This window comes from Podarcis muralis, chromosome Z (assembly GCF_964188315.1).
Source record: "Podarcis muralis chromosome Z, rPodMur119.hap1.1, whole genome shotgun sequence".
Taxonomy (NCBI): Eukaryota; Metazoa; Chordata; class Lepidosauria; order Squamata; family Lacertidae; genus Podarcis; species Podarcis muralis.
In genome coordinates, this window is record NC_135673.1 from 10,756,120 (window position 1) to 10,781,354 (window position 25,235).

The 25,235-nt window shown below is 46.1% G+C and overlaps 1 protein-coding gene across 8 annotated transcripts in view; it reads left to right on the plus strand.

Annotated features, from left to right (window-relative positions):
• GARNL3 (GTPase activating Rap/RanGAP domain like 3) overlaps window positions 1–25,235 on the plus strand; it is a 112,402-nt gene that overhangs the window by 70,567 nt on the left and 16,600 nt on the right. For 7 of the 8 annotated variants that reach the window (XM_028714777.2, XM_028714768.2, XM_028714775.2 and 4 more), the window contains 16 exons: window positions 937–963; window positions 4,023–4,098; window positions 7,397–7,495; window positions 8,355–8,458; window positions 10,044–10,152; window positions 11,484–11,529; window positions 13,182–13,288; window positions 14,139–14,254; window positions 15,892–15,996; window positions 20,011–20,085; window positions 20,458–20,569; window positions 21,168–21,266; window positions 21,657–21,770; window positions 22,925–23,100; window positions 24,300–24,458; window positions 25,050–25,116. In XM_028714777.2, coding sequence (XP_028570610.2) covers window positions 937–963; window positions 4,023–4,098; window positions 7,397–7,495; window positions 8,355–8,458; window positions 10,044–10,152; window positions 11,484–11,529; window positions 13,182–13,288; window positions 14,139–14,254; window positions 15,892–15,996; window positions 20,011–20,085; window positions 20,458–20,569; window positions 21,168–21,266; window positions 21,657–21,770; window positions 22,925–23,100; window positions 24,300–24,458; window positions 25,050–25,116 — 1,591 coding nt within the window. The remainder of the gene's footprint in view (window positions 1–936; window positions 964–4,022; window positions 4,099–7,396; window positions 7,496–8,354; window positions 8,459–10,043; window positions 10,153–11,483; window positions 11,530–13,181; window positions 13,289–14,138; window positions 14,255–15,891; window positions 15,997–20,010; window positions 20,086–20,457; window positions 20,570–21,167; window positions 21,267–21,656; window positions 21,771–22,924; window positions 23,101–24,299; window positions 24,459–25,049; window positions 25,117–25,235) is intronic. The other variant, XM_028714772.2, reaches the window with a different exon arrangement.

Consider the following 25,235-nt stretch of genomic DNA (forward strand, 5'->3'; position numbering starts at 1 on the left):
GCCTTGCATTGAGAAGGTCCCAGGTTCAATCCCCAACATCTCCAGGTCTGAAACTGTGGAGAGCCACTGCCAAACAGTGTACGCATTGCTAAGCTAGATGGCCTAATGGGTTAACTCAGTATAAGGCAGATTCCTATGGCTGTTGTTTGCTAGGGAGTGGGGGTTGAATGTCTGAGAAGCAGGGGCAGAAGTTTGAATGTTCGTGGAGCAGAAAGGAAAAATATAGCCCCTTGGTAGCCCTTCAAGACGTGTGTAGAGACAAATTGGAAAGAGTTCCGCGGAGGCAGCAAAAACAGTCAGCAGTCTGGAAAACAAGCCCTGTGAAGAAAAATGGAAGGAAGTGGGTATGTTTAGCCTAAAGAAGCGAAGACTGAGACAAGGGGAAGACAGGGGTTCTCCGTCTCTGTCCTGGAAGAAAGCTGCATGAACTGTAGCCTGCTGAACAGGATAAAGAGATCATAAGCAGATGGCCAGAATATCTATGACTAGACTTAAGGGATAGTACCTGGGCACTGTGCCAAAGCAGCAGGTGGCTAGTAACACCTTGTCCTGGACTCACTTTTAATTACATTTCCCTCTTTACAGTTTGGGCATTTCCTGGACCTTTCTGTTCAAAGGTTGAATGGGATTTTTTATCCATGTGGTTGTTGTTGTTTCTGGTTACCCACCCTTCACCCTAAGGTCCTAAGGCAGGTTACAAGACTTTAAAGTACAACAATTTAAACAATTTAAAAACTTGCAAGTACTTGACTAGGGCGAGATGTCACTTTTTCCAATCCTAACCAAGAGACCAATGTTGAAAAACAGTGTGGTTGCCGCTGCTTTTGTCTGAAAGCCCTGACCAGTTACATTTAGGGTGCAAACAAATGACAAATTAGATTGCTGGGTTTTGAATGAATCTAAAAGCTGAATATATTTGTTCTTTTCCCTCCCCAGGATTTATTGGTTCTGGAAGAGCAAGAGGTAATTCACAACCTGATTCCTTTAAGTTCCCAGGAGCCTATCTAACAAACATTGGTTTCCATTTTGAAAAGTACCATGTTCTATTCTGTGGGCTATGCTACTTGGTTTGATTTGGGGGGTGGGGGTGGTGTTGTACCCACAAATACTCTTGTGTGCCCCTCCTGAGGTCAACATAAGTGCAAAATCATGATTGAGAAGGCCGATTAGAGTTGGGAGCTATTGGTGAACCAGTTTCAGACCATGCACTTCTACAGATCTGTTGGGGACCCTGTTACCTGAATTCAGGAGGGGGGGAAACATAGTTGCTCAGATTGCTGCTACTGCATATGTCTCACAAAATGTGCTGCTGAAAACACCAATTCCATCTCATGGGCACCCCTTCTCACCCACATTGGGCAGGAATACTTATCCCATGATGTGACAACCCTATCTTAATCCTGCCCTGCAAGCAGCAACCCATGGTCCAGAAAGAGGGGGGCGGGCATCTTGAGATAAGTATTGCACAGGTTCTGAAAGTGAGCAAAGGAACTCAACATGGCGTATTGTTTTCAGTGCCCCGGCCCCAGTTACATAATGTGTGATTTTGGCCCGAGAAGTACTTATGAAACAATACTCTTTCCTTCTACAATGTTTTGGACTCTTGTGTTCCTCTTGTGTCACTACTGCTTGCCGCACCTTATTCCAAAGTACCAATTGCGAGAGAGGCCCATATATCAATTCAGTTTGATTATGGACCCTTGAAGGTTCATGGGCCCATGGGCCTCACTTGCATCTGCCACTAGCTCAGTCTGAGCCGCTCATGTGGTGGGGTCAGGGTGTAAATCACAGCAAATGAGCTTGTGCTGATGCTGTATTGACTCATGGGAGCGATCCATGTCTTTGAAACAGAATGGGAAGTGTGAGTGCTGAGTGCCATAATTGAGTGTCTGCAAACTCCCCTTACAATAACAATGATTGGTTTTCATACGTGCAATGGATTGCCTAAAACTGATGATATTCCTATTAGTGGTAGAGGGATCCACATATTTTAAATCTCCAAATTGGAGGAAGCTGGTGCCCAAATCTGTCCCATTCCAGACTTGTGTTTGTGCGGAGGGGGAGGGGGATGACATACTTAGCTCTGTTAGGGAAGTTTTTAGTGTTTGATGTTTTATTCTGTTTTAATATTCTGTTGTGAGCCACCCAGAGTGGCTGGGGAAACCCAGCTAGATGGGCAGGGTATAAACAAACAAACAAACAAACAAACAAAATAAATTTTTATTTATATCCCGCCCTCCCCAGCCAAAGCCGGGCTCAGAGAGGCTAACAACAGTAAAAATAGCACAGTTTAAAATTAGGGAATTTTAAGATATCAGGCTTGCACAAGCAGTGTTACTGAGTGTGAGAGATAGGGATTTTGCATGTTTATTTTTGAAGATGTTTGTTGCTGGTGTTAGACAGCTACAAAGTAGGGATATGGGGAAATGAACCTAACAAGAAAATCAGAAAAACAAGTCAGTGTTCCCTGGATTTTAATATCATAAACTCCCACCGCAACAAAATCTTGCATTGTGGGCTACTGCTGTTCACTTTCCTAGTCACCTCTTCAAGAATACTCCATTCCAGCCCCTTCCAACTAGGTTTTCTGTTCCACTTGCAAATAATCAGCTAGCACTCTGTACCCACTGAGGGCTGTTTTCTGGGTTTCCCCTCCTGTGTATTTATTTATATCTATTTATTTAATGAAATGTATATCTTGTTTGTAAGAAAACCTCTGTGTTTTACTAAAATATAAAATAAACATTAAAATTCTCCTTTGAAAATAATTCAAAAGATTATTAAAATCTTCAGTAGCTAAAAAGAAATAAAATACATGTAACCTATATGTCTCTGGATAGGCTTGCCTAAACAGAACTGTTTTAAGCAGGCACTGAAAAGAGTTCAGCAAAAGTGTCAATAGGCAGGGAGTTCCAAGGTGTAGTAGGTGCTGCCATGCTGCTGCTACAAACCATGGCATTCCACAAAGCCTGCTGATTCCCTTCCTTTTTGTGCATGGTCTTGGTTGTATAAATGACAGCACTTGTGAGTCCTGTTTGCAAGGCAATCCCTTTAATGGCTCCCAATTCAGGCTCATCCGCAGACAGCAGGTTCACGTTAACATTTTATTTATTTTGTTACAAATAAAAATACACCTGACTTCAAATTCATGAGCAGGGCAGTTGCCCAAAAAAGGTGGGTGGGGGATAATATAGTGTGCAAGTGAATCAGAACCTGAGCATATGAATGATAAACTAAAAAGAAAAATGGAAAACCCTGAGTAGAGTAAGATAAGGTTACCAGACGTCCCCATTTCCTGAGGACATTCCCTGGATTTACAAATAAAGTCCCCATGCAAAATCCATTGAAGTTGAAAAGTGTCCCCAGATTCATTGGGGGGGAAATATGGTAACCTTAAAGAATATGAAAAAATTCCTTCCAGTAGCACCTTAAAGACCAACTAAGTTAGTTCTTGGTATGAGCTTTCGTGTGCATGCACACTTCTTCAGATACACACAGATACACAGATGCACACGAAAGCTCATACCAAGAACTAACTTAGTTGGTCTTTAAGGTGCTACTGGAAGGAATTTTTTTTGTTTTGACTATGGCAGACCAACACAGCTACCTATCTGTAACTTAAAGAATATGGTTTGTCTTTCCAAACTGGTTTCCCACATCTTTCTGGAGCAGTGTGCATGGGCTTGCATTTCTCAATGAATATTCAAATTCATGAAGTCTCCATTGCACATCCTGGTCCTCCCCTCCCCCTCCCCCCAATTCACATGTACCGGTATTTCTCTGGGATGCAGCTCAATATGATTGGAAGAGCTACAGCCCTACTCTAGCACCCTCTAGCTGTTAAGGGTTTAGAAGACGTACTCTGCTCATTGGCAAGTTAGGATGCAGGATTATTGTGGAACTGCCAAATTTAACTGCCAAGTTAAAAGGAGCACTTTCACTTTTCCAATATAAAGCTGTTTCATTTTTTGAAGAATGCCAGTCTGGTTCCGTCTTACTAATATACTGTTCCTGTTTCATAGGGCTCTGTCAATTTTAAGTTTGGAGTACTTTATGCCAAAGATGGACAGCTAACAGATGACGAGATGTTCAGCAACGGTGAGTCTGAAGACTGATTTCTATCTGAACTGAGGTGGGTGGGGAAATGTCTGTGTTTATGCCATTGTGCTGATCTTGGTTTAGATCTAGACCAGTGGTGGCCAGCTTTGGTGGTGCATTGGATTCTACCTGGCTGAACTGCTTAGAGGTGCAATGCCATCTCCCTCCAAACAGGAGGGGAAATCTGATTCCCTAAAAAAAAAAAGAAAAAGGTTGGTGAGTGCCCTTGCCGAGGCAAAAGAAGAGGATTTCCCCAGGCACCATCTGAAACATCCTCTCCTGTTATTTCACAATCACTGCAATAGCCAATGTGGTGTCTTCCAGGTGATGTTTGACTCCAATTCCCATCAGCCCCAACCAGCATGGGCAAAGGTTGGGAAGATGGGAGTTGTAGTCTCCTGGTGTGCATTTTGTATTACGAGGCAGCATAAGCAAGAAAGAGAGTCCTCTGCTTTGAAAAGTTTACGCTCTTAACTTTTGTCAGATAGAGAATATGGTGTGGAGTGTAAATTCCACACATAGCAACCATACATATTTACCTTCCCTTTTTGTAAGGTACTTCCATACCCAGTGATTCTTTGAGCCAGCCAGGGTCATATCTCAGTAGTAGAGCATCTGCTTTGCATGTGTAAGGTCCCTGGTTGCCTTAAATCCTGAAGAGCTATGGCCAATCATTGTAGACAATATTGAACTAGACTGACAAATAATCTTGGTATAAGGCAGCTTCCTACATTTCTGTGAATGCTCAGATTTAAGTGAAATCCAGGGCTGATTTCTTTTTGTTACCATATTTCTCTACTCATGAACATTATGTTGGCTTACAGAACAAAGAGTACTGTGTTAAAGATGCAACACAATAAATATGCAATAATTAAAAGCAGCCTTAAAACCTTCCCTTTCTAGCGACTCAGATTAAACGATGATTTGAAGGCCTGGGTGCCTTCACCTGACACCGAAAAGACCATTAAAAATGGCAAAATGAAACTGTGTTCCCTAGCCAGGGTGTCACCACTATGAAGGCCCTCTCACTAGCAGCCACTTTTCCTATGCAGTTGTAGCTCCGCTGTTCAATTGTGGGAGGCTTAAATGAAAGAGGGAGTGGAAGCTGATCCATTAAGGCAAATGGGGCACTGCCCCACCATCCTCAGTCTGCCGTCAGCCAGCTCCCCCCTCCTGCCTTCTTACTTGCAACCAGTTCCGGGAGTGGCCCTGCCTACCAGCTTCTACCTCCTTAATCTCAGTGTTTCCCTTGTAGAAGTAAGCAGGGAGGAGGATGGCAGGGGACTAGACCAGAATTAGTTGGCGCTGCCTCTCATTGGCTCTGGTGCCACCACCAACTATGGGTGGTCTCTTTGCCTTGTGCTCTACCAGTCCCAACGGGTACCAGGCATCACTGGAAAGAGGTATACAAATACCCATGGTTGCAGTTTTCAGTTCTCTAACTCTGCCACCCACAGCTGCTCCAGAGTCCCTGGATCGTTCAAACCAGTGTCCTTCAACCTTGAGTCCACAGATGGGTTTTTTTTTAGACTACAGCTCCTATCAACCCGTTAGCTAAGCCTGTGGTCAGGGATGATGGAATTTGTAGTCAAGTTTTGAAAAGCCCTGTTTTAAAAGATTCTGCCTATTCCACATATACATTTATAATTCCCATCTACAGTTCCTTTAGGGACGCGGGTGGCGCTGTGGGTAAAAGCCTCAGCGCCTAGGGCTTGCCGATCGAAAGGTCGCGGTTCGAATCCCCGCGGCGGGGTGCGCTCCCGTTGCTCGGTCCCAGCGCCTGCCAACCTAGCAGTTCGAAAGCACCCCCGGGTGCAAGTAGATAAATAGGGACCGCTTACTAGCGGGAAGGTAAACGGCGTTTCCGTGTGCGGCTCTGGCTCACCAGAGCAGCGATGTCACGCTGGCCACGTGACCCGGAAGTGTCTCCGGACAGCGCTGGCCCCCGGCCTCTTGAGTGAGATGGGCGCACAACCCTAGAGTCTGTCAAGACTGGCCCGTACGGGCAGGGGTACCTTTACCTTTTACTACACTTCCTTTAACAGTCAATCCCTTTTCTCATGGAACGCTGGGAGCAGTAGATCTGTCAGGGCAACAGGGTTGTTTCCTAACAACTCTCAGCGCCCTTGAGAAGCTGCAGTTTCCAGGATTCTTTGAGGGGAATATTGCTTTAAATGTGTGGTGCGGATGCAGCCACTCTTGCTTCTAATACTCTATCAAGTACCATGTACACACTGGTGGCGCCACATTCATAACAATCATAAATCTGCCCCTCTGGCTGGACTTTCCCACAGAAAAAACAAGTTGCACTTCCAGCGTAAACACCCCCCCCCCCTTCTCTCCAGCTTCTTCTTAAGCTACTCTCCCAAGCAGCAGACAAAATAAAAGGGATAGCCAGTTTCTTGGGAACTCTTGCTATCCCCCACCCGCCAACCACCCTTGGCATGGATCCGCTCTGCCTCCTCTGGCTTCCCAGAGCATCTCTATCCATGTGACCTGGAGTTTGTTTTCACCTCCTGTCTCTGAACAACGGCTGCAAAATATTTCAATGTCGGGCCGAGAACATTTTGTGTTTGTATGACTAAAAGCTCTGGCAGGCTCTTAATGCCTTGGTTATATTTGCAGAGCCAGCTTGACATATTTGTGTTCTCAACAGCCAAAGGGGGGGGGAGAGAAAATACCAAAAGCTTTCCATCTTCCTTGCCCTTATCTCCTGCCCTGCCGCCACCAAAATTGCCTTAGTCTCATTCCTCATGACTGTTTTGTCTTGGTCTCAAGGTGGACTTCTCCAACCTTTTTAAGATACAGTGGTACCTTGGGTTACAGACACTTCAGGTTACAGACACTTCAGGTTACAGACGCTGCAGGTTACAGACTCTGCTAACCCAGAAATAGTACCTTGGGTTAAGAACTTTGCTTCAGGATGAGAACAGAAATCGTTAAGTAGCGGCGCGGCGGCAGCAGGAGGCCCCATAAGATAAAGTGGTACCTCAGGTTAACAACAGTTTCAGGTTAAGAACGGACCTCCAGAACGAATTAAGTTCTTAACCCGAGGTACCACTGTACTTGAAATATGGGATCCGCATGTACTACATTTAGCATGTACATCTGACTCTTCTTTTCTTTGCTGTTTCATACACACAGGTTTAGAAGTGTTATGGTTCTCGGGGTCAAATGAAGCATGATGTTAAATGTGTCCATGCATTTAATGTCCAGATTTTATTTAAATCTCTCACCTCTTTCTCATCCCATTGTCTCTTCCCACTATCTTATTCGACCCCCCCCCCCCAATCTGCAGAAGCTGGCAGCGAAAGCTTTCAGAGGTTATTGAGTCTCTTGGGGGACACCATTACTTTGAAGGGCTGGACCGGCTACAGAGGAGGACTGGACACCAAAAGTAAGGTTTCATTGGAGGCAATTAGTATCATACCCAGATTCCAAGATGTGTTGGCAGATCCAGAACATATCTTGTAATGCATGAAAATGTTCTTCTTTAGTTACTTGCTTTGTGTTCTCCTATTGGCCTTTGCAACTCAAATGTCTTGGCTCCACTTCTGTTTCAGCCCAGCACCAGTCCAGGCACCTGCATTGCTGCTTTTTAAGTCCCAATTAAAACATTTTGATGTGCTCAACCTTTTGGTGGCATTGAATCTCTGATGGTTTTTACCCACCAGTTGTTTGCTCTTCTCTTCGCTGCTGTTTTCTGTTCCATTGTTTATTTTTATTGCAATCCGTTTGTTGTAAGTGGCTTCAGGCGTATTAGCAGGAGGACAGTGATAAAGGCTCCTCCAGTCAACCTATGTATTGAACATCCTGATTTGTTTGCACAAAGCTTACGCAGAGGTCGGATTATATCCTACTTTTCTTCTGATTTGCTTATGGGGAGGTTATACAACAATGAACATTTTGTCCTGCATTCATACTGATCCTCTTGTAGAGTGACTAAACTCCTTCCCAGTAAGCATTCGTTTGTTCCACACTTTTTAATGCATTTCCTCATCACTTTCCTAACCACAAAAGGTCAGTTTCCTTTTTTAAAATGGATGTATTATGCTAGTATGACAGAGTACTGTAATCCACTTTAACTGGGAAAACCTAAATTTCCTGGTATATGCTTGTATCCCTTCCTTAAAATATAGGTGGTCTAGAGGTACCCTGAATGTAGCAATGGTCCAATGGGAAAGGATGGAGTGTAGGAGTCCCTAAACTCCATACCACCCCACTGAAAGCCAGTGCTCCTTCCCTTTCTTTTGCAGATGACACCACAGGCATTTTTTCCATCTACACTGTCTACCAAGGGCACGAGATAATGTTCCACGTCTCAACCATGCTTCCATATTCGAAAGAGAACAAACAGCAAGTATGTGGTTTCCCTATTGATTTTTCTTGGTTAGACCACAAGCCACCGTCAAAGGAAGGAAAACACAGCAGCACTTCCAGGATGCACATTTTGGAAAAGTTTATGTGGAAGGCCAGTTCCGGATACTCTGTTTTAAATGAGGACCTTGACGAGTTGGAGTCTGTTCAAGAGGAGGGTAGCCAGGATGGCAAGGGGTTTGGTGACCCAAAAGAACTGGGTGTGCTTAAGCAGTGGAAGAGGAGGTTAAGGGGAGACACAGGCCACAGCACACACATTAAAGCACTTTGAACAGCCACTAACTGAAGCTAGTTAAGTGTACTGAGAGTTGATAGGAGACCCCTGTTTCCCTCCCAGAGCTACAATTCCCAGAGTGGTTCAACAACAAATCCCTTTCCACAGAAAAGTCTGGAAATCTTAGCTGCGTAGAAGGAATAAGGGTTTCGTAACAATTCTCAGCACCCTTAACAATTTTCAGCTCCTAGAGTTCTTTGGGGGCTCCCAGAATTCCATGACTGTTTAAAGTGGTATCATAGTTCTCTAAATGTGTGGTGTGGATGTAGCCCCTTCAGATATCTGAAGGGGCATCCTTGTTCTCTGGTAGCTCCGGATAGGAAGAGTAGGACCAACAGGTGGAAGCTCCCAGGAATACTGGTGGCTGTTGCCCATTGGGACGGGCAGGGCAGAAGGCAGGGAGGCCAACCGTAGGCAGAGCCAAGGCTAATGGCAGGCAGAACCAACTAATTCTAGTTTGTCCCCATCTCCTCCCTGCTGAGTTCTATAAGGAGCAGCACTGAAACTGAGGAGGAGGTTAATTAGTGCCACTCCCCTGGACTGGTTGTAGGAAGGGGGGGCTGGCTGGCTGGCTGGGAGAAGACTATTGTTGGTGGAGCAGGGCTCCATTCGCCTTAGTGGGCCTCTGCCAGAAAAGCAGGTTTTGGTTAAACGTTAGAAGAAGCCTCCTTGTGGCAAGAGCTGTCTGACAGCGGGGGAGGCTGGTCCAGGCAGTGGTGGCCTCTCCTTCTCTGGAGGTATTTAAATCAGAGGCTGGAACTTCATCCTGCAGTGCAGCCCTCCCTGGAGGGTTGGACTGGATTACATCCAAGGCTCTTTCCAGGCCTGTGGCCCAAATCTTAAGATAAGTTGACTATTTCCCCATCTCTTCATCCCTTCAGCATTTCCCACCCCCAAACTCCAAACATACCCAGTTCTCTTCAACCATTCCTCAGAGCCAAGTTCCAACAGCTGCCAAGGCTATGTTTTCTCCCCCACTGCCCTTCTGGATTCTGTAAATGAGGAGGGCCTTCCTTCTGAAAGACAGTTCCTGGGGCCAATCTCCTGAGCCTCACAGATCATGTTGTTACAAGTTAGAATTTTGCATCCCGATTGTTCAGATTTCATTTCACTCACTGTTCAAAGGCGTAGAAAACATGAACTGTCAGAGCTGGAAAGTTGAACCAAAAGATTCCCTTCTTTTGGTCCATTTCAAATTGAACATGAGACTCATCTGGATATTTTACTTGTTTTACACAGGTTTCATGAAGCCATGAACAGCTCTTTTTGTTGTTGTTGTTGTTGTTGTTTACAGGTGGAAAGGAAACGGCATATCGGGAACGACATTGTCACCATTGTGTTCCAAGAAGGAGAAGAATCCTCTCCAGCCTTTAAGCCATCCATGATCCGCTCCCACTTTACACGTATCTTTCGCCACTCCCTTTCCACTTCCTTAATTTTGTAAAATCAACTTGTTTTCCTTTTTTTTCTTATTTAACTAAGGAGCTCAGCTCCACTCATGGGTCAGGGCTTCTGAGCATGTTGGAATATATTTCCCAAGCTTAAATATTCACAGGCCTGAGTTTCTTAGGGTCTCGATGTACACGTGATATTTGAGTCTGTTTTGTATTACATATCCAAACTAGAAGCGTGCAGATTTCAGGGTCTTTTCTCCTAGAAATTGAAGGCTGCTGCAAAATTAGAATTAAAGAATTCTGAGCCCAGTAATTTGTTTGGGCTTGTACGCAATTAAGCTATACGCAGAACAGGCCCACTGAAGTTATTGGAGCTAAGTTGGTCATGTGCATGAATTTCAGTAAGCCTAACTTTGGATACATAAGAAAAGTCCTGCTGGATCAGGCCATCCTGTTTTCCCATTGGCCAACCAGATGCCTATAGGAAGCTTGCAAGCCCTATGCGCTCCTGCAGTTTCCATCAACTGGTATTTAGAGACGTACTTCCTCCAACTATGGAGGCAGAGCATACAACCCTTTGAGTACCAGAAATGGATGGAGCCCATGGTTCTTCCATGCATAAATCCACTTCTGGTTATCACCAAGCTTAATCAGGGTTAAGGCAACAAACCACAGTTAAGCATTGACCACATTTGCATCCCACAATGAGCCAGGACTGCTGATTTATCACAGTTTAGTATGAATGAACAATGTGCTGGGGCATGCTTCCTGATCATTTCTGCTTCACCCCTCCCTTCCCCTAGCCTTGACTCCCCATCATCTCCAAACCGGAGGTTATAATTTGCTGCTCCTTCACAAGCTGCAAAAGTAAACCAGCAACAAACGATGGCTTAAGGTTGGCTAGCAATCGTGACTTGGGAGAAAGGAACCACAAACCCTGGTTTCGATATAACAGGAAGCCATGGCACCATGGATTATTTATTCTGCCTGTGCCTGGGAAGGAGTGAAGTGGGAACAATCAGCAGTATGTATCAGCATACTACTCATTCATGGTGTACAATGATGAGCCAAAAACCCTGGCTTAGCATGTGTGAACATTCTCTCTGCATCAGGTATTGCTGCTTTTCCAACAATATGAACTGCCCTGTGGTTCGTGTGATGAAAAGATATTCCAACATGTTCCTGTGTTTGATCTTTTAGTCGTCGTCCCCCCCCCCCCGCTTTCCCTCCCCTCCTTGTTATTTATTTCAACACAAATGTGGGGGGGGAGCATTATCAAGAAACAAGTGGTTTCCATTGGCGTGGGAGTAATGGATTGAGCTCCTTAATTGATGCTGCAGATATTTTTGCCTTAGTGAGATATAATACGCAAAGTGATAGTTACAGGTGGGTGTCAACTGCAGACAAACCGTTCATTTCCTTAATTTGATATGGCATGTTATGACTTTAGCTTCATGTAATATTGGTGAAAATGCACAGGGAGAGGGGGAAGTTTGAGACTAAAAAGCACGAGCATAATTTTATTGGGGGGAAAAGAAGGAAGAAACCTCAATGTGCTCATGTTTCAGGCTTACAGACTCTCCCAGGGGTGTGTGGACATGGGGTCCCTTCTCAGACCTATTTTGAATGTCAGGAACATGTAAAGTAGGAAGAGAAGTTGTTTCTGAGAATGTACAGAGTGCATTTTGGTTGTGACCAGCTAACAGCAGCCTGCATTATCTATGGGCTCCTTTGTGAGGAAGGACAGGATATAAACTGAATTCAAGAGGGCCCCCTCTGCTGATCTTAACACCTAAGAGAGTCTGTAGGGAAAATTGGATGGATGAAAGGTAAGCCCTAAGCTGTGGAATTACCCCACCCACCCACCCACCCACACACACACACACAGAGGTGTAGCTGGCACATTTCATTGCATAGCTTTTGTTGTATGCTGAAAGTGTTTCTTTCCCCTGGCCTTCGACAACTGAGGTGTATGCCTTTAGAACATGGGTAGGCTAACTAAGGCCCGGGGGCCGGATCTGGCCCAATCCCCTTCTCATTCCGGCCCGCGGACGGTCCAGGAATCAGCGTGTTTTTACATGAGTAGAATGTGTGCTTTTATTTAAAATGCATCTCTGGGTTATTTGTGGGGCATAGGAATTCGTTCTTTCTCTCTTTTTCAAAATATAGTCCAGCCCCCCACAAGGTCTGAGGGACAGTGGACCGGTCCCCTGCTGAAAAAGTTTGCTGACCCCTGCTTTAGAACCTACCATATTTATCTGAATAAAATCAGATTAAATAAATTACCGTATTTTTCGCTCCATTGGACGCACCGGACCATAGGACGCACCGGACCACAGGAGGGGGAGAACAGGGAAAAAAAATTTTTTTCTTGTTCTCCCCCTCTAAAACAAGGTGCGTTCACCCAGGCTTGTGGGGCTGGTGGTGGGGGGAAGCGCTGCTTTCCCCCACCGCCAGCCTCAAAGATCCCTGAAGCCTTTGGAGTGCAGCGCCCGCTGCCCTGGAGAGGCTGTGCGCGCAGCCGTCCCCAAGCCCTCCACCTCGCTGTTCTGGCTTGCTTCATGGCTTCATACTGCTTTAGTACTGCAATAACTTGGGAAAGAGCCCCATTGAACTCAACTTCTGAGTAGATGTGCCTAGGATTGCACAGCAAATCTCCTCCCCAAGTATAACAAAGCTGCCCCCCACATCCCAAGTATGTATGTACTGTATGTATGTATGTATGTAATTGCATTATTTCCCATTCATTTCTTTGTCTTATATTATATGTCCCCTTCTCTCTTTTGGCTTCCTTTCTGTTGAAGTTAGACTGTAAGCTCCTTGTGGGTAGAGACTTCTTACTTTGCTTCTGTGCCAGAAGTATCCACATAGCACTGCAATCTGATTAGTATTACATCACACCCAAAGTGTCTCTACACCTTGCTAGAAGTGCTTGGAGAGGGGATGAGTTGAATTTTATGAATTTTTGGTTAGAGGCATGTAGCATTTGGAATAAAACCATGTCCTGCCCCAAATATCTGATGTGCCCTTTTCCCTAGGCTGAAAATCTTTTCGGAAGAAAGCGTACCTCTCTTTGGGCCTCCTCTTCCATCCCCACCAGTGTTTACGGACCACCAAGAATTCAGGGACTTCTTGCTGGTGAAATGTAAGCTGGATACGCCATTTTCAGATCAAAGAGGTCCTTGTATTAAGGCATTTAGTCTGCCATCCTGGACACATTTAGGAACATAGGAAGCTGCCTTACACCACAGCAGACCACATCTATCTCAGTAGTGCCTACTCTGACTTGCAGCGGCTCCCTGCGGTTTCGGGTAGGGAATCTTTCCCAGCTCTCCCTGGAGATGCCAGGGATTGAACCTGGTACCCTTTGCACTGCGCTGCACTGCTGAGCTGCAGCCTTTCCCTCTTAGAATCATAGAATTGTAGAGTTGGAAGGACCCTGCGGGTCATCTAGTCCAACCCCCTGCAATGCAGGAATCCCGACGCTCAGTTCCCTATCCAGTTTGAAAGGACTCTGCTTAGCTTTGCAAATGTGCTAGAGTAAACCCCCTTTGACAAAGTGGAGCATAATTATCAGGGCCAAACTGAATATGACTTTTCATAAGAACAATTTTTTTTAAAAAAAACAACCCAACAATAATCTTTAATACAGTGGACGCTCACGTTGTGAACGTGATCCGTGCGGGATGCACGTTCACAACCCCCAGCGTTCGCAACCCACGTCTGCACATGCGCTGGTTGCGATTTGGCACTTCTGCGCATGCGCGACCACCAAAACCCGGAAGTAACCCATTCTGGTACTTCTGGGTTTCGGCGGTCCGCAACCCAAAAAAACGCAACCTGAAGCGGCTGTAACCCAAGGTATGACTGTAGTTACAAAATGCCCAAAATGTTCTAAGTGCTGTACATATAGGAGCCCAGCCTCTGTGTCATAGTACATAACATGATCTGCATGGTATGTGACATGTCTTCTTTCTGTTTCCGTTGCCTTACAGTAATCAATGGGGAGAAAGCCACCTTGGAAACTCCAACATTTGCTCAGAAGCGGCAGCGTACTTTGGACATGCTGATCCGCTCTTTATACCAGGACCTCATGCCTGACATGCACAAGGTAAGCTCCGCCTCTTCTGTGGAACCTCAAAAAACGATTCTTGTGAAAGATGGTGGCGGTTGATCCAATGCCTTTCTTCTTCTTATGCCTGGGATCTATGCAGTGCCTGCTCCCTCTCTCCCCATGCTTTCAAGAGCACAGGTCCATCATGATTTCTTTATTTTGATCATGCTGGCATACGACAAAACTTTGGGAGCCAGCATCTCAATTCAAGGTTGAAATTCATAACTTGCATAGGAATTTCACTTGAGGTTTTTTGTCTGTGGTGTGCATAAGAAGAGCCTGTTCTGATATTGGACGAAGGGACCAGGGCCGTCTTTAGCAGATGTGGGTGCAAATATCCACCCAGCACCCCCAAATTACCACGGATAGTGTTGGGGTGGCCGTAGCCGTGCACTGCCAGCCATGGAGGGGGGTGCAACTCTCCCCCATGCTGTTGCGCCCCTCCCAAGCCTCTGTGGGAGGAGATGTCAGGAGTTCAGCCTACAGTCGAGTAGGACCCCGGCAGAGACACATGCCTGACTCGCATGTTCCCTCCCTCCTGGAGTTTGCACAGTTGCTGCCATCTGTTACACAACTGAGCAAACTCTGCGGATCCCTTAGTGTGCTGGTGTCAGTTGGCATCGGTTGCTGTGATGTTTGGGCTGAAGAAAGCTTATGAAGCTCCCGAACGATCAACCAGGAGGGAGGGGAACACTCCAGTCAGGCATGTGTCTCTGCCAGAGTCCTACTCAAGTGTAGGCTGAACTCCTGACAGGAGAGTGCAGCTTCCCTTCCAAGCCTCCTCGGGAGGAGAGCGATCCCTGCAGAGGCTTGGGAGGGAAGCTGTGTGCCCACCAGCCATACGGTTGGCAGGGCGCAGCTTCCCTCCTAAGCCTCTGCAGGGATCGCTTTCCTCCCAAGGAGGCTTGGAAGGGAAGCTGCATGCCCGCCAACCTTATTGTTGGCGGGGCACAGCTGGTGGGCGTGTATGGAAAGGGGAGGCCGCCGGCAAAGCTGCACAGCTCCCCCACTTGCTGGGGCACCCCTGAGAGGCCAGTGCCCTGGCGTGACGCACCACTAAGCCCTATGGGAAAGACGGCTCTGGAAGAGACATAAGAAGCTGCCTTAAAATGAGTCAGACCCATTGTTCTATCTGGCTCAGTATTGTCTACACTGATTGGCAGCAGCTCCCCAGAGTTCCAGGCCTACTAGGAGATGGCAGGGAAGGGCCGTAGCTTAGCAGTGGAGCTTATTGTCTGCATGAAGAAGGTCCTGGGTTCAGTCCCCAACATCTTGGCTTAAAAGGACCACGTAGCAAGTAATAGGAAAGACTCTATGCCAGAAACCCTGGAAAGCAGCTGCCAGTCAGAGCAAGGGGGTAGACAAAAATATATTATATGGTGTTCTTAAAGTTCAGAAAACTCATGTGGTGCAGTCTTCCTTGGACCACACTGTCGGAAGACAGTATAGTCTTCCTCAGACTATACGGCTTTGGAACACAGGTGAGAGATTCATGTGTTTGAACGCCTCCCTATGTCAAGAAAGCCCTTGTACATAGAAAACTATCATGTTGCACAGAATTAAATTAAAAAACACCCCCAGGATGACACAGTTCAGTAAAACTCTGTTGTTGTTGTTGTTTTGCTTTCGTTTAGAACATGCTGAACAGGAGATCCTTCAGTGATGTCTTACCTGAGTCCCCAAAATCAGCCCGGAAGAAAGAGGAGGCCCGACAAGCTGAATTTGTCCGTCTTGGCCAGGTATGGTTCCTGAGTATTTGGGATTTGTGTTTCACTGTGGCTACTTGAGGTCTTTGAACAGCTAAACAGGCTGGGCAGTGCAATATGCACCAGTGAACTGCCTCTGACTCTCACACATCCAGGCTGTGAACACAGCACACACTGCTTCACAGAGTTACAGTTACCAACACCCTTAACGAACTACAATTCCCAGGATTCTTTGGGGGGGGGGGGAGAAATGTGCTTCAAAGGTATGGTGTGTGGAAACAGCCTCCCTACCTTTCTCTCTTTCTGTTCATCTCTTTCTCATAGGATGCCTATAGAATTTATTTTGTATTTTTTAAAAAGGTTTTTTGTTAAAAGATTTTCAAATATACATTTCCAAATTAAAATCTTTCATTATACCAGTACATTCAGCGACTTTCCTCCTTCCCCTTCCAAGTCTCCTTTAATTTAGCCACAACTCCTGCATATTCTTGTATATCCACTTAGTTCAATTTCTTCCCCTTTTTATATCCCTTTTAGATATGTTGTATTCAGTCCATTTGTGGGCTAACAAGATCCATGCTGCTGTTGTCGCATACATAAATATATTTTTCAGACACCTGGGTACCTCCGTCTGAACCATTCCTAACAGGAATGCCTCTGGGTTTGGGGAAAATGTTATTTTAAAATAGAATTTATTTTGTAATGCAGCACGTAAGTATAATAAACCAGGAGTGGTTTTTCAGCCTGAGCACCACATTCCCTTCTGAACAACCTTCCAAGTACCACAGGACAGTGGTGGGAGGAGCCAGAGGCTAAAATGGGTGTAATAACCACTGTAACTTTTACCTTTGCACAGTTCTATAGCTTCTCCACACACCCCGTTGCATCTTCCATCCTGACAAGTAAGAGACATGCTTATTAGAATTCAGTGACACTTTATAGCCAGGGGAAAGCATGCTAGGCACGAAGGAGGGCCGATGAAGTATGTAGCCTAGGGAAAGTTACAAGGGAGAGATAGAGAAGCCCAGAGGGCCACATTCAGCTCCTGGGCCTGTAGTAAATAAGCAAATAACAACTTTCAAAAGCACCCCACAGCCCTGAATAAGTAGCCAACTCTCAATAAGCTGTAGGAAATACAATGGGACCCTTGTCAAGATAATTCTTCAGGGTGATTGAGAGCTTTTGTTGATCATACTCAAAGAAGAGACATTGAAATCAATATACTTGATGCCATTAATTTAATGGGATATCCCTTGAAAGACCCCAGTCCAGAGCACTTTGTAAATATAGGCATGCCCTGCAAGGGGGGAGATTCCCCTCTAAAAACTGATGCCACAGCAAAAGCTGCTTTTGAAATGTGCTGTTTCTTTGTGTGTTTACGAGACACTTTACAAAATAAATTCTCTAGACACTGTACAAATAAAAGGGGATAGAACAGAACAATAAAACTGCTACAATGAAAAGACAATAAGCTCTAGGGGCAGGTACAAAGCCAGAACAGTAAAATACCATGTGCAGCACAGAACTTAAACAGCCATTGGATACAGAGAAAGAAAAGAAAAAAGCCAGCCAGCCATGTCACAGGGACTTAAACCAGATCTTAAACGGCCTGGGAGAGCAGCAAATGATAACATGATACTACTGGAGATGAGGGTAGTTTACAACAAATTGGAGACATTGAAAGGGGATTAGACCCGATTCATGGAAGGCAAGGCTACCAGTGGCTGCTATCCTTGATGGCTACGTTCTGCCTCCGCAGTTGCTCCACAGTTGCACATCAGAGCTCCTTTGCAAAGGCATCTGGTTGGGCAGTGTGAGAACAGGATGCTAGTGTAGGTGGGCCACGGGCCTAATCCAGCAGGCTCCTCTTATGTTCATAATAGTCAAAACTGGCTTTAGGTTTGAGGGGGTCTTTGGCAAAGTTCACATTAGTGCCCCTGATCCCCAGGTTGGAGGTTTTCCTGTCAGAGCATCACTTCAGAACACCCGGGGGGGGGGGCTTTATGTGGTGGTTTTCAGCTGCCTGGCATGGTGGGCCCAAGGCAGGTGTTGAGTACCTTTGGGTCCTGTCAGGGTACTAGGACCCCTGCAGCTGTCCATGGGTGCTGGGTGCTATTCTTCATCAACAGAGGTGGTGATGCTTCTGAACATCTGTTGCAGGAAACAGCGGGAGGGTTGTGTTCTTGCACTCAGGTTGTGCTTGTGGGCTTCCGGGGGGGGGGGGGAATCTCATTGCCCAGTATGAGAACAGGATCCTGGACTAGAGGGGCCATTGACCTAATCCAGCAGGTCTCTTGTGTTAATATGACACCAGACCTGCTCCCAGGCTCTTGACTGCAATTATATTTGCATCAGCCCTCTGTGGTGCTATGCATCTTTATTTTCACAGCTTTAAAGAAAACCCTGAAAAACGCACAACACATTCTATCAACGCCAAATTGATTTCCTCTCACCCTCAGAAAAAAACACACCAACAAATTAGCACACCAAATGTTCGAGAGAGGGAGAATATTACGTCAGGCTTACCAATAGAAATGAGAGCAAAATCCTGCTCAACAAAGGCAGCAGCATCAAGTCCAAATTGCAAGCAAGGGCAATTAACAGGGGATCAGTTGTAAAGAAAACCAGGTTGAAACAGGAAGGAATTAGCAGGCTCTGAGAGCTCACTGGCTTCTCCTTTGCAGAGGGAAGGAGAAAACACAGTGTCTGCGGATCAAATAGAAAGTGGGTCAAAAAAAGATCTAGATTTGGGTAGCCCTTTGTGGCCGCAGTTTGGTAGCCTTATTTACAGCATGAAAGGAAGCAACTTGCAAGTTCACAGTATCAGGAGAGGCCCTTCAACAGATAATGAGGCCCTGACTTTGATAAGAAAGATTATAGTGTTTCTCCTGGAGCAGTCAAGTACCCTCTTAGCAGATTTGCCAAATATGTCATTTCGTGAAGTGTATCATTGTGTCCTTCCCAGAACCGCTGTACCTTTTACATGCTGAGATGGTTGCCATGGTGGTCTGGTGGGACTTTGTGCCCAGGACAGCATGAGATGTATTTGTCACAATAAGTATAATTAATTCATGGGATTTGCCTCCATGAGGTGTGCTGGTGGCCACTGGCTTTGATAGCTTTAAGCAAATTGTGGATAATTTTGATGATGGCTGTTAGCCATGATGGCAAGATTGAGCATCTGTGGTCAGAGGCAAGCTGTCTTTGAATACCAGAAAGTAGGGATATGCAGAAAGGGAGAGTTGTTGCCTTCATACTTGTAGAGGGCATCAAAACAAAGCATCCAAAAATGGAGATGTCCCCAACGCACCATGAAAACAGGTAAATTGTCAGGCCCAGCCCACTTTGATCAAAGACTCTGATCAATATCAGAGTATTGATTGGGAAGGGGGGACATACTGCTTTGTTTTCAGTCAGTGCATGTCCTATAACTTTCTGCTGAAATCATACAACTTTTAATACCACAAATATTTTGGTTTATTTTTTGCCCTCCTTTCATTGTGCCATAGGGCAGGAGAGCCCCTCTAGATAGCAATAATGTGGTAACATTGGGTAAGCATTGCGCTACAGCCAATAAAGCAGAATGCCGTGTGGATGGTCCAGTATAAACCTGTGATTAATGTATTATCATTACATAATTGACATGTTGTTGAATACACCTGTCAGAGGGGGGACAACCCAGCCTAGATGTTCCTTATGGCCATCCTTGTGCAGTGGAAGAGTGTTTCTTCACTGTACCATGCAGATAACACATGTGAAACAGGCACTCCATATGGAGGCCGGCATGTAAGTAAATCAGTCTTTACAGTCTCACGCCCTCTCACCACCACAAACTTTATAAAGGAAGGGGTCATGGCTCACTTGGTGAAAGCAAAATATGTCTCTGGCATTCTAGTTAATGGGATCTGCAGTAGAAAGGCAGTAGAGTCAGGGAATCACCTGAGACCCATGAGAGCTGCTGTCAAGACTGACTCCATATAAGACTGACTTCATATTCTCTCTCTCTCTCTCTCTCTCTCTTGTGTGTGTGTGTCTTTTTTTTTTAAGGCACTCAAACTCAAAACCATTGTGAGAGGCGATGCCCCAGCTATTCTGGCTTCCACGAGCCTCTGTAAAAAGGAGGTGAGTGAATGGTTAGCAGGTAAATCTTCGGGGGAGGATAGGAGGTGAGTTGGCTCAAGAGCCTGGTATGGTTTCTGATTGCTGTGGATAATAGGTTTGTGCTTAGAAGCAAACCACAGTGCAAAATATAGGTTTTAAAAATGTGTAAATATGCATTATTTAGACAGGTCACATAAGTTACATTTTATTTTCATTTTTATTATTAGCCTTGGCGTTTCTTTTTTTATCCTCAGCTAACTGAGGGATTTCTGCTTCCCCAAGGGATGCAAAGCAACCTCTTGAACTCACCTCTGTAGATCAGTATGTTGTGACTCTAGTGCTTAGCACCCTTCCCTGTTATGCTCACCAGTTCACGGTTCTCTTCTTCCACAGCCCTGGGAGTCCCAGTGCTTCTGCAGCAATTTCCCTCATGATGTTTTCTGCGCTGATTCCTGGGGCCAGTCACTGCTCGTCTCTACAGATGTTGGTGTCCTCCTCTTAGATGGTTGGTGGATGACCCTGTGATTGTTAGCATGTGCTGACCTGGTTGCCTTACATTCCCCTACCCCCAATTGATCTCTGTAATGTAGCTTATGTGGGGCTTCCTTCATATCTGGCCTGAAGGCTGCTAGTGAGGCCAGACTCCTCACGGGAGCAGGCTGCTGGTTATATGTTACCACTCTGCTGAGAGGGTTGCACTGGTTGTCAATTTGCCACCAAGCCAGGTTCTAGGTAGTTGGGTTAATTCACAGAGCCCTTAATCACTTTGGCCCAAAGTATTAATGACCATCTGATCCCTTGTGCTCCACCTCCATCACTAAGATCTTCTGATGAGGCACTTCTGGTGGTTCTCCACGTGCCTGACACTTGGTTTGCTGAGCATTGAGCCTTTAGGTTTGGCAGGCCCTGCCCTGTGGAGCAGCCTGCCAGTAGAGGTTTAGCAGGGATAATCTCTGCATCCTTTTAGATGGCACGTACAATGGTGCTGTTTAGAAAGGCCTTTGAAATCTGAATATTATTGTAACCAGCCAATATATATGGATTTCCCCCTTGATGTTTTGATCTGAGCCTTGACACAGAGTCTCTTGAATTTTTCCTTCCAGATGGGCAGCCTCCCATCCCAGTGTTTGATAAAACTTTACAGATCAAACAGATGCATGTATTGGAAACTCTGGACCTTCTCATTACTAGAGCGGACAAAGGTAAGGCACGTAAGCCTGTCTGGGAGGCAATGTCATTTCCCTGGGCAAGCTTGTGGTAGAAGCATAACTGCTTCGCTGGAGGTATTTTAGCTTAGGCTGGATCTTCCAGGGTCCTGCATTTATTTTGTATGATATTGTATCTACTGTTTTAACCTTCTGTAAGCCCTTTGAATGCAAAACTACATCTTGTGTCCGATCTCTGGATGCTGGGATTTGTTGAAGAAAGACAGCTGGATGGAATGTCCTGGATTGCCTGGGACTGTGGCCTGCAGTAGACAACAAAACAAACCATGACTGCCTTTGGTGCATGACACTTCAGAAACAACCCAAAGCCTCCATCCTTTTAGCTGTCCCTGTAACATGTCTATTTGTGTGTCTCCCACCTGACAGGGAAGGACGCTCGCCTCCTCGTCTTCCGGCTGAGTGCCGTACGGAAAGGCATGGAATCCAAGCAAGCCAGAAGCAAGTGTGACTGCCGAGAGAACAAACTGGAGAAAACGAAAGGTGCTTATGGCAGGGGGTGGGGGAGCTTTTTCAGCCTAGGGGCTGCCTTCCCTTCGGGTAACCTCCTGGGCAAAAGGAGGTGGGGAAACAAATATGCACTTTGCCTTTGCACAGTAGGCTAGTTTCTTCATGCACACATACACACACACACCCCATTCTATTCTCCACACAGCCAAGGAGTTCGAGTTCAGGGACACGTTCCGACCTGATAAAAACATTCATTGAGGGTATGAAGCAGTGCTGGAGAGGGGTGTGGCCTGGGTAGAGTATGACGGTAGTGCTGAGATCAGGCAGTGGTCTCAGCCAACCACCCAACCAACCAACCACCTGAACGATGCTTTAAGGGATCACAAGGTTGTGAACATGTGAAACTGCCTTATCTTGGAGTCATCTGGCCTACTATTGTTGGCGGCTTTCTAGTGTCGGTGGCTTCTCCATCCTTGACGTCCTCTTTATACAGGGAATCTGGGGGTTTGAACCTGGGAGTCTGTTGTCTGTAGGCGGAGTATATGCTCTTATCCTTGACCAAGGTGCCTGTCCTTGCATTACAGAGTTTTCCTGTAAGAACACCCCTGCATTAAAGCAGGCTGATTTCAGGTGTCAGGGGACAGCAGCACAGCTTAAGCCAATAGTTTTGGGTAGATGAATGAGTGGAAACTACAAACTGAATTTCTTCCCCCTCCTCAGTCTCTAGTCAAGCTCAAGTCCCACACGGACCACGGCATAGCAATGAGTCTCTGGGGAAGGGTCATAGGTCAGTGGTGCAGAGTTTGTTCTGTATGAAGAATGTCCCAGGTTCAAACCCCGGCAACTCCAGTAGGGCTGGGAGAGGCCCTTTTCTGAAATCCTGGACCACAGCTGCTAGTCAGCAAAGACAGTGCTGGTCTAAATGGTCCAATAGTCTGACTCAGTATAAGGCAGGTTCCTACGTCAATGCAGCTGGGCAGTGATGCCTTCTGTTCCTTTGCAAGAAACAGCTAGATGTGGTGGTGCTCAAACATTTCTCCTGTGACCCAGAGCATGATCTGCTGTGGTCAGTTTGCAGCTCTCCTCTCCCATCCCTCTGAGCCAGGCTTTCCTTTGGGACATTTCTCAGAGCTGTGCTTGACACACACACACACACACACACCCTCAACTGAACCTTTGTTGCCCAGGCTGCCATCTGTATGCCATCAACACCCACCACAGCAACGAGCTGCGGATCGTCGCATCCATCCGGAACAAGCTGCTTCTCATTACCAGGAAGTTCAAGCAGTGGGAGGGTCTGAACAGTGGCCTCTCGTTGTCGCCTCAGTCAGAGTCCCCAGTTGAAGAATTCCAGTACATCCGGGTAGGTTTGAGGTAAAGCACCGGCAAACTACCACTGTCCACACATGCCTCCTCCTCCTTGGGTGCCTGGCGGAAAACGGTAAGCTGCCCTTTTAAGCCTAGGAGCTGATCCAGTCTTCCTGATCTTTAAAAATCCTTCAGAGAGGCCATGGGGCCCACGATCAAGAGGGGAAACTTTGGCCTTCCCAGTGTTATTGGGACTTCCAACTCCCACCATCCCTGAGCACACTGGCCAGCCCATCAGCACCTGGAGGGCCACAGATTTCCCCACCCTTGCCATAAAAGCAGCAACAGCTTAAAATTATAGGCCAGTGGGAGGAAGGTGTCACCAAGCCGTTTCAGCCAATGGATGCATTTGGAATGCTGAGAAAGTTCTTTGGGCGCCAGTCACTAAACAGGTTGCATAAGGGCTTCCATATCTTTACAAAAAATGCAGAAAAGGAGGACCATAAAATGGTTCAGGCACACACACACTATTCAGCCATCCCATCAATGGGAAAAGGCACCTACATCAGCCGCCACCATGCTCACTCACAGAGAGAGAAGTTTTTCACACCTCAGCTCAGGTTTTAGGGGGGTGTTCAGTGTAGGAGAGGCCAAGCCAATGCAAACAGGGACTGAGTAGGGAGAAAAAGCAGCCATTCATCTATTGCAGATTTTTGAGGGAATATTTACCAAGACCTCTCACAGACACCAGAGAGGGTCCTGATAGGATGGGCAAAATGGCCTCCATGGGTGCTGCATAGGCAACCTGTGTTCTAGACCAACAAACCTCCTTCAGTTCAGAGCAGCTTGGAATAGCCAAGTCTTCATTTGACCCTAACCAGAGAGGGCACCAGACACACATCCAGCAAGAGAGAGTTCCACATGGACAGGGCACACTGATAGGGCACAGAGGCCTCATTTCTAGGGCCTATCAGCTTGATGGATCTTCATAGCAGGTCTGTGGGCAAAGCCTCCATGCCTGATCTGTGCATGCATATCAGCCTTTATCATGCTCTTCTAACTTTAGATACCTTTTTATTAACCAAAATGTTTAAAATGCAATTGATTTATTGTGGAAGGTTCTGCAATTTCTGTTGTTGTATTGGTTACCCTTTTCTGTACCTGAGATCCTCAAGAAGTCTGAATTTGGTGTCCTGCATCTCTGTTCATGTACACACACAATACCTCTAATGCAGCATTGTTTGGGGATTGCAGGAGATCTGCTTGTCTGACCCCCCTGTTGTCATGACATTGGTGGACGGGCCCACGGGGGAAAATGACAACCTGATTTGCGTCGCCTACCGGCACCAGTTTGACTTGATCAATGAGAGCACGGGCGAATCCTACAGATTGCACCATGTCGACTCGAGCAGGGTAAGTTCATTGGGTGTCACAGCAGTTTGCTGAAGCTGCTGTCCCTTGTTTCCCTCGAAAGGGTCTCAGCCTCCTCACCCCCAAGGCTGCCCGAGCAAAAATGCAGTTGATCTCAGGATCAGGGCCATCTCCTGCACTACACCTGATGTCTACTGTCAACCTGATTCAGTTGATTAAAAAGGCAATCCTAGGTGATGAATCAGTCAAAATGAAATACTTTTGTCCTGTTACTTCCTGTGATTTTTTTTTTTACCGTCAAGATCACTGGGATTTCTAAACATGCTTAACTTGGACTGGGTCATGCCCCCTGTGCCAGAAAACCAAAATGTATAATAACAGAAGCAGCACTTCTGCAGTTGTTTACTTAGGCTTTGAATTAGAAGTGTACGTAAAACAATTAGATTAAATTACAGACTAGATGCACGTGCCAGAATTTAGAAACGTTTGATGGGATCGGGATGGGAAGCGGGGGGTGGGGGGGGTGGGACTTCTCCTTTTTCTCCTGATACAAAACCGCTGAATTGTTCTCAAAGAGTTCGTAGGAAGCTCAGCCTCCAGCCTGCCCACTACCCTTGCCCGTTATCATTGCAGGTTAATTTTGTTGCAGCTATTGATGTGTATGAAGATGGAGAAGCTGGCCTGCTCTTGTGTTATAACTGTAAGTACTGTTAACTCGCTCTGTCCAGGGAGACGGTCTGGGGTCTGTCTATGGTTCCGTCTTGCATCAGTGCAGAATGGACATTTAAGGAATAAGACTTGCTTCGCACAGGAGAGGCA